The 9,529-nt window shown below is 41.2% G+C and overlaps 1 protein-coding gene across 1 annotated transcript in view; it reads right to left on the reverse strand.

The window, feature by feature from the left end:
* Nucleotides 1-9,529, reverse strand: part of LOC104992730 (cytochrome P450 3A24) — a 44,090-nt gene that overhangs the window by 25,018 nt on the left and 9,543 nt on the right. The window contains exons 3-4 of the mRNA XM_010845699.1: nucleotides 5,776-5,828; nucleotides 3,366-3,465 (exon numbers count right to left, since the gene is read on the reverse strand). Of these exons, the coding sequence (XP_010844001.1) occupies nucleotides 3,366-3,465; nucleotides 5,776-5,828 (153 nt within the window). The remainder of the gene's footprint in view (nucleotides 1-3,365; nucleotides 3,466-5,775; nucleotides 5,829-9,529) is intronic.

Raw genomic sequence — 9,529 nt, forward strand, 5'->3', positions numbered from 1 at the left:
CCTGGGCCATGAAGAGAAGGGATTGGTGACAGCCAGCCAGATAGCCTTGGCCGACTGCATTTTGCCTCAGGTTACTTCAGTCTTTACATATATTTACAGCCTGACCAACTGGAAAAAGGAATGTGTTGACATGGTGGGGACTTTTTAAGTAGTACTAACTACGCAAAAGATTATGAATCTACCTGATCTTCTGAAAAAAATTATGCAATGATATGGAAAACATTTCCCCCTTCATTTTCCCCAGGAATAGAAGGGGAAAGAAGACAATTCTACTTCTCAGCTTGGAACAGGTGTATGAAGCAAACTTGTTTGAAAATCTCCTCAATCTTTCAAATTTATATTTTGTTTTAAAATAGATTGCTCCAACACTCATTCATGATAAAACTCACAAAACAGGAAGACAAAAAAATTTCCTCAACTTGATAAAGAGCATCTACAAAAAGACCTACAGCTAATAGCACTTTAATGATGAAATACTAAAGTGACATCTTCAAGATAGGAGACTCATCACCAGAGTGGAGACTCCAGCCTTTGTTGTCTCATAATTAGATAGCTCACAGTAAATGAAAATAGGTCTAAGAAGCCTCAGCAATACAACAGGGCACACTTGAAAATAACTCACAAAAAGAGGAGAATAGCTGATGTTTGCATCATCCCTTCCTCTAGGCCTGAACTGCTCAGCATCAAAAGGGATTTCCCCAGCCTGAGACATTTTCCCTTGCTGGAAACATTAAAAATGACTAAAAGAGACAACAGGATCAGTGACCAGTTTCTCCAGCCTTTCAGAACATTGCATAAATGACCTGCTTTGCTTTCACCCTTCCCAGAGAAGAGCAGAGCTGAGACAACTAGAGACAACTAGGAACAAAGAAGAAGGGCAGGGACTACCAGTGTCAACCACACAGCAGGAGTGACTATGGTTCTCTGTATCCTGCTCTGCAGAAAACCCCAGAAACTTTGCTATGATGAAACCAACTGCCAGCATAGTCATTGAAAAACCTCTGAAAATTTTGGTGCTGATCACTCCCAGGGTTCTATATTCAGTTCAGTTCAGTTCAGTTCAGTCGCTCAGTCGTGTCCGACTCTTAGCGACCCCATGAATCGCAGCATGCCAGGCCTCCCTGCCATCACCAACTCCCGGAGTTTACCCAAACTCATGTCCATCGAGTCAGTGATGGGCAGATTCCAATTTCTTGCGTCCTGTCTTCCCCCTCAACCCCAAGAGAGCTGCTCCAGCCAGTGATGCCATGAGACCCAAAATCCATATCAGCTGCCAGCCCCAATCTTTTTGGCTGGGCATGTGTAAAACCCCATCCCAGACCCCTGCAGCTGCTCAGGTGTCTATACTATATCAGTAGAAAGCAGTAGGTATAATGTGCTTTTGTAGCTACACAAACACACACACACACCTATCTGTCTTTATCTGTATTTATCTGTCATCTGTCTATATCATCTGGCCTGCTATCATCTATCTACACAGAAAAGCATGGATTTGCACTGATAATACAGGTGGTGACTCCACAGACTAGTTTCTCAGTCTTTGAACCTGTGACTTCTTCTCCAACAGTGAGAATGCCAGCTTCCATCATCCTTTCTATATTATTACTTGATCAATCTTCCTTTATGGACCCAATCCACAATGCATCCCTTTCCACTCACAATGCCCCCTCGCCTTATGGGCCAACCCCACAAGTGAGTATTCTGGGTTACCTTACCAGGGAAAGTGAAAGGGGCTCCCCTGATAGCTAGTTGGTAAAGAATCCACCTGCAGTGGAGTAGACCTCAGTCCAATTTTTGTATCAGGAAGATTCCCCTGGAGAAGGAAAAGGCTACCCACTCCAGGATTCTTGGGCTTCCCTTGTGGCTCATCTGGTAAAGAATCCTCCTGCAATGTGGGAGATCTGGGTTCAATCCATGGGTTGGGAAGATACCCTGGAGAAGGGAAAGGCTACCCACTCCAGTATTCTGGCCTCGAGAATTCCATGGACTGTATAGTCCATGGGAACATGACTGAGTGACTTTCACTTTCACTTTACCAGTGCCCAGCTGCCATCCCTGTGAACACCATCCCCTCCCTACTCAGTCTCTGATTTGGAGCCACTGTCCTCCTTCTCTGGCCCCACCCTGATGTGTGAGGCTGCCCACATTCTGTGGCCCACCTATGGGTTTAGGACTGGATAGTCCAAGAAGACATGACAGGCAAGGGAAGGAGAGGGGAAGGAAGGGGCAAAAAAGAGAAATGAAGAGCCATGTGCAGCTTCTGATACCAACGGAAACTGACCAGTGTGTGTAGCCTTTCTCCCCAGTCAACTGAACAATCAGCCGTCTTTTATTCCATGTTCATGGTGTTCAGGGAGTTTCATGAATCCTACCCTACTGCCTCCAACCCCACTAGAGCTGCGCAGCTAGTGCCACTGTTGATGCTATAAGACCCAGGATTGATACCAGCAGTCAATCTTTTTGGGTGGGCATGTGCAAAACATTATGATAGGCCCCTGCAGATGCTCAGATGCCTAAAGCCAGTCCTCACTACTGTCACTTGACTGCACTGACACACCTGTCCGCAGTTAACCTCCGCAGCCACAAACCTGCACACAGCCAGGCTCAAGCCTGAGCACAGCAGTGAAGACCCAGCACAGCTAAAAATGAATAAATATTAAATAAACACATTATTTTAAATGGATAGTCTTTCCATAAATGGTGCTAGGGCAATTCAGACATTTAGAAGCCAAATTAAAAAAAAAAAAACTTAACCTCACACGTTACAGAGAAACTAACATAAAATGGGTTATAGGCGTAAATGTAAAACATAAAATGATTTAATGTTTAGGGACAAAATAGGAGAAAATCTTCAAGGCCTAGGGCTAGGTCAAGATATTTTGGACTTGACAACAAAGGCAAAATCCATAAAATGGAAAATTGATAAATCATTCATCAAAATATAAAGAGCAGTGTTTGCTATGCTAAAGACCCTGATAAGAGGAAAAAACAAGCTACATGCTACAACTATATAAGAATAGTAAGAAGGAGACTTGTAGGGATGGAATAGTTCTGTACATTGATTGTAGTGGTAGCTACACAAATCTACATCTAGGACACATTTCACAGAACAAAACATACACAATGAGTGAGCATGAAACTGAAGAAACCACAATATGCTCTGTGGATAGTATGAATGTCAGCTTTCTGCTTTGAAATTGTAGACTAATTAATCAATTTATTGCCGTTGGAGGAATCAGGATGAAAGGTACCTGACATCCAGCCTTTCTGTATTTTTCTCTTTTGACAATATCCTGTGAATCTGTAATATATTTCAAAATGCATATCTAATAAACAAATTTTAAATTAAAAAAATGTATGCCTACCTTCCGGTTTGTGAAGACAGAATAACATTCTTTCACTAGTACTGTTTTGATCACATCTGGATCTGTGATAACCAACAGAGGATGTTTACCTTCAAAAATCCTGTGTGGGGAAAACAAAGCTGATTAAACTTAATAAGCCATTTTCTGCAGCTGGAGCCATACCTGGAAGTCCAGATGTTTATCTTAACATTACATAACCCATCCTTCTAAAGTTATCATTAAAAATACCATGAAAACACTGCTAATTCTAGGTGGTAAGTATATGGGTATTTCCTGTATCATTTTCCACAATTTTTATAGGTTTAATATATTTCATTATCAAGAAGGAAGTTAGGTTAGTAAATAATTGAAGGAAGTAAATTATCTGAAAATTAAAAAATAATTAAGGGGAGTCCATCTACTCAGTCATTTTTTAAGATATACCCAAAGCATGAAAATGCATATAATATTAGATGAAAACTGTAGATACAGCTATCATAAATATGTAACAATATATCTGCAAATGGAAGAAGATTTGGAATGCTCCACAACTGACAGTGGGATATGAAAGATTTTTTTGTCCTATTTTCTAAAATTTGCTTACTAGTTAATATTTTTTAAGCAAATATTTTAAATAGTGAGATATCTTTGGTAGCATCAAGTTCAGGAGAATTTGAACAAAAGGAAAAAGAGAATGAAAAAGATCAGAGAAGTATGTATAACTCATCTTTTAAATATTTTCTTTTCATTACATGGGTCCCGTGGGCCTCAGGCTCCATGTCGGTGACATCCATCACCAGCAGGGCAGGCCCACGTTTGACCCACCTATCACACAAAGCTGACTCCTTAGATGTGACATGTCACTGTTTGACCTGAACTCCTGACTATCAGGATGCCCATTCATGGGAATTGGCCACTGGAATGAGGTTTACTCTGGGTTATTTACTGTCTTCTGACATTTTGGTTTCATTATCAATCACTTGCAATGGCTAGAACAAATTGGAAGATTTTCCACATGTTCCCTATTCCTCCTTTAATTTCACAGAAGAATCTCAAATGGTTTCATGATCACATATAAAAATTGCAGAGAAACACTGCACTTACTTCTGCCCATTTCCAAAAGCTGTTCTAAAACTCAGAGGGTGTAAGTGGGTGTCAAGAGCATTTAGTGCTGAAGCAGTGACAGGAGGGATTGAGGAGGCACTTAATCTGCTCTTCCACCTGACTGAGTTATTATTTGTATGATTCCCTTCTTCCCACCATGGTTTTGCAACAACACTTGGGTGGAGAAGAGATAGTGGTTTGCTTTATATTCATGATGTCACTCCAGCCTTAATAATTTCTCTCACTAACAGTTATAATCAGGTCTTTGAACCCACCTCAGATCATAGTGATTCAGTGTACTGATGAGTGGGGTCAAAGTCTGTATTTATAACAAGCTCTCCCAGGTGCTCCTCATACATCCATGCATGAGAACCATTTTCTAAAACAGAACTGGGATCCACCATGAAAAACGGACTCCAGCCCGAGCTCACAGGTACTAAGCGTTGGAGGGGCAGCTGGAGCTGGGCCAGTAGTGTCCCAGTGCTATGTATTCTTTCCACTCAAGCAGGTTGACATGTGGGGCCATGGCAACTCACAGGTTCCCATGGTTTCTGAGGGCCTCATGAGAGAAGATGAAGAGGTCCGGACAGGTAGAGCCTCTGCCACTTGCTGTTGGCAAAGAAGCACCACATGACACCTCTCCCTCTGCTCTCACCAAACCTCCAACAGCTCCTAAAGCCCACCTGACAGACTGGGTTAGATATATATACCCTACATCTCCTCAAGGTCAGAGAAAAACAGTAGATAAAACAATCATTGAATACAATTCTATTGGAAAATCTTACCTGAAAATTAAACAAATTCCATACATGTAGAGAAAGTAAAAAGCTGAGCAGAAATGATTTCCCATTATGTTAATCTATAACCCTCATCTCTTTTTCCAAAAGGACATATTAAATCCAGAGTTTAAATAAAGGATATTGGGTTTAAATTAAAAGGTAATCATGTGGGAAAGGGTCATAAGATACATTTATGAGCACATATTAGAATGTTCTGGGATAATGCATTTTATGCAATTAAAGGTAACCTAAGGAGAGAAAAATGGAAAAGGGGAGGAAGAGTGAGATCCTGGAGAGAAAGTGATGCTAGGAGTCCCTGGGCCTCAAAGTCTGGAGAAAAGTGACGACCTGTGGTCCTCCAGGCCTGATTCAGACTGTGGACCTGGATACCTGGTGGCCTTCATGATCTCTGGTAGAAAAAACCTGCAAGCTTTACAGCAAATGACTTCATTCCAAGAAGCTCTGGACTGAGAGTGCCCTCCACACCACCAGGGGAGGGCAGGATTATTATAACAAGTGTGTCCGATGGGAGTTTTCAGAATACTCACCCCCACATTTTCCCATACTTTTTAAAACATTCTTCATCAAACTCACAAACACCCTATAAGGAAAAACAATATTACATTATTAATATCCTGTATTGAACCCTATCTCTAATTCACAAAACTACTATTTTTCACTGGCAGTTGGAGGGAAGTTCTTTTTTTAATATAAATTTATTTATTTTAATTGGAGGCTAATTACTTTACAATATTGTATTGGTTCTTATTCACAAATGTCTTAAGGGGAAGGAGGGAAAATAGAGGAGATATTTGAAACTGACAATTTAAAATCACTCTTGAATATTCTTTGAATATTATAGACACTAAACACTTACCCTGTCAGTGAATACTAATTACTCTTTGTCTTCCTGAAGGCTTTTCCTTGTGCATGTGTTGTCTAAAATCTCTTCATCTCTAATCCTCCATGGACATGTGACAAAACTGAAGCTGAGGGAAGTAACAGATTCCTACACACACTTTCATCTCCTAGTTAAGCAGCCTTTTCATTTATCTCATGGGCTCTTTCTAGAATTCTAGCAGAATAAGCAAGTCAAAGCACTAGTAACATCTTTTAATCTCACAGATTTAAAGAAGTCTAAGGGGTGTGTGTTCAATGAGAAAGTGAGTGAGTGACTGAATGAATGACAAATTGGACATACCTCCTAGTCTTCCAGCTCAACACAGAAAAAAATGGGGAGATGCCACAACTATACAAGGAACAGTGCATTTTAAACACCTGGCTTGATAGGAATAACCAATTAAAAAAAGGATATAGCTCCCTTGCTAAGACTAGCGAGGGGGACACTCTCCATCCCCCTTCTGATGTCTATGTCAGAAGCTTACTCTGTCCCTTTTTGTACTTTAAATAAATCTCTGCTATGCAAAAGCTCTTGAGTGATCAAGCTTGGTCCCTGGTCCAGAAGCTAAGTCTTCTTCGGAGATCATGAATCTGCATTGTTCACATTAAGCTATCATCTTGGGGCTTGCCCAGGATCTTCAGGACAGGGTAAGAACATTCAAGAGCTCTAGTCTCTCTGCTTTCTCAGTATACATATTTTCTGCTTTACTTTTACTAACTCTATGGTTTGCTTGTGTGAATGAATGACATGCCCTGCACAAAGCAAGTGATGAGCCCTGCTCTGCAGTTTCACGGTGCCTCGTAATGACTGAAGGCAGATCCAAAAAGGGGAGCCTTGTCAGGGGTTTATACCACCTGTCAATGCCAAGAGACACCCAATGTCCCTGTGAAGGGAGTGGCCAGAGGATGGCAAAGCGTGTGGACAGAACTTTCCTTTCTCGGTCATTTTTCCTGGTCCCTTTGACCACTTTGTAATTGCATGGGGAATCAGAACTACTAACCTAATCTGTTGGGTCATAGACTTTGAGTAGACTTAAGATTCATGCCGTTACTATGTACTTTCACTTAGACCCCAAGCTTGGTAGTCATGGAAGTGCCTGGTCTTGCTAGGAGCCAAAAGCTACAAGAGCAGATTTGGGAGCAAGACAGAACTTTAACTCCAGGAATGTCTCTCAGGCTAAAGGTCACTCTCTTGGCTGCCTCAGGGACCAGAGATCTGAAAGTGAGTCTTTGTCATGGCTGTGCCTCTGATCTATGTGGAGAGAAGCACTGCTGCTGACCATGAGGTTTTTGAGGACACAGATTGGGAATTGCAGGATCTGGTCAGATTGGAAATGCAAAGGGTTTCTTCCTTTAGTAGTGGACCAGAAGAGGCTCTCGGGTGGCTTCTGTCTCAACTCCTTAGATATTCTTTCTGTGGAATCTGTGGAAATGGACTGGAAGGATTGGTTCTAGTAGCTTGAGGACAAAAATCACTTTTTCCTCGCTGGCCGACCCTTTTGCTATCACATATACTGGCGTGGTGACACTCAGAAAGGACATCTTGGTTGTTGTTTATCCCTTTATGACTCACCATTTCTACTGCAGTCAGGACTGTACTCAGGAATGTGCATAGGCACAGGGAAGACGGATGCTTCCCCTAGTAGTCCTAGCTTGGTAAACATTTTGGGAAACTACTCTGACAAATCAAAGGTTGTGGTGGTATAGAACTAGAAATCAATTTGGGATGCCATCAGATCTACCCCTGGTGCATCTCCACCCCATCTCAGTGGTAGAACCGGGAGAGGTGAATCAGGCTCCTGCATTGGTAAGGGACAGACTAAGTCCGACCAGGGAAGGAAAACTTCGGTGGAAAGTCTGTCTACACTCCCATCTAGAGCAGGGAGGGACGCCTTCGGTGGAAAGAAACCATGGCTGTGGATGCTTCTTTTTTCTCTCTTATAGATGGGAACTAACAGTTCCAAAACCACTCCTTTAAAATCTATTTAAAAAAAAAAAAAAAAAACTAGGACAAGTTTGATCCCTAGAGTTTAAAAAGACATGCCTGATCTTCTTCTGTGATACCAAATGGCCATAGTATCCTTTGGAAGACAGGGAACACTAGCCTGTTGAAGAGTCTCTTAATTACAATATTGTTTACAATTAGATCAGTTCTGTAGAAAACAAAGAAATGGGTGGAAGTGCCATATATGTTGCTCTTTATCTCTCTGTGAGACATGCCAGACTTGTGTCCTAAGGGTACAGACTTGAGTGTGAAACCTTCAGACACAAGCCTCCTGTTCTCTTACTTTGCCCCTGTATCTGGGGCTGCCAACTGAACAGGCTGAGAATCAAGGCACCCTTCCAGGAGAGCTTACCTCAGTCTCGGTAGACTATTTAGAGGATATGTCTTGGGACAGATGCTGATTCCTGACTTGAGAGCTCGAGTTTTGGGGGAAGCCATTACTTTTGGAGATGAATGGCTTGGAGGCAAGGGGAAAGAGGGATTACAAAATAGCCTTCCTCCCTACTGGGACCCAAGGGGTTCCCATAACAGAGCCACTTTGCCAGATGTATTCTTGAAGGACTCAAGAGAGCATATGCTAAGACTTTAAACTATGCTAAGTTAACTAACATAGAATAGGGAGAGAAGGAAACTCCTGGTAAACTCTTAACAAAGATTATGGGAGGCTCTGCACATGTTTACTGACATTGATCCTGAAATTACAGAGGGAGAAATGATCTTAAAAGATAGATTTCGGGGGTACTCTTTCTACCCCCTTCTGATGCCTATGTCAGAAGCTTTCTCTATCTCCTTTATACTTTAATAAAACTTTATAAAAAAAAAAAAAAGATAGATTTTGGAGAGTGTTTTGCCTATGTTCTCCTCTAGGAGTTTTATAGTTTCTGGTCTTACGTTTAGATCTTTAATCCATGAGTTTATTTCTGTGTATGTGTTAGAAAGTGCTCTAGTTTCATTCTTTTACAAATGGTTGACCAGTTTTCCCAGCACCACTTGTTAAAGAGATTGTCTTTAATCCATTGTATATTCTTGCCTCCTTTGTCAAAGATAAGGTGTCCATATGTGCATGGATTTATCTCTGGGCTTTCTATTTTGTTCCAATGACAAACCCACAGCAAACATTATCCTCAATGGTGAAAAGTTGAAAGCATTTCCTCTAAAGTCAGGAACAAGACAAGGGTGCCCACTTTCACCATTACTATTCAACATAGTTTTGGAAGTTTTGGCCACAGCAATCAGAGCAAGAAAAAGAAATAAAAGGAATCCAAATTAGGAAAAGAAGAAGTAAAACTCTCACTGTTTGCAAATGACATGATTCTCTACATAGAAAACCCTAAAGACTCCACCAGAAAATTACTAGAACTAATCAAAGATTATAGTAAAGTTGCAGGATATAAAAT

This window comes from Bison bison, unplaced genomic scaffold (genome assembly GCF_000754665.1).
Source record: "Bison bison bison isolate TAMUID 2011002044 unplaced genomic scaffold, Bison_UMD1.0 scf7180017864223, whole genome shotgun sequence".
Classification (NCBI taxonomy): Eukaryota; Metazoa; Chordata; class Mammalia; order Artiodactyla; family Bovidae; genus Bison; species Bison bison.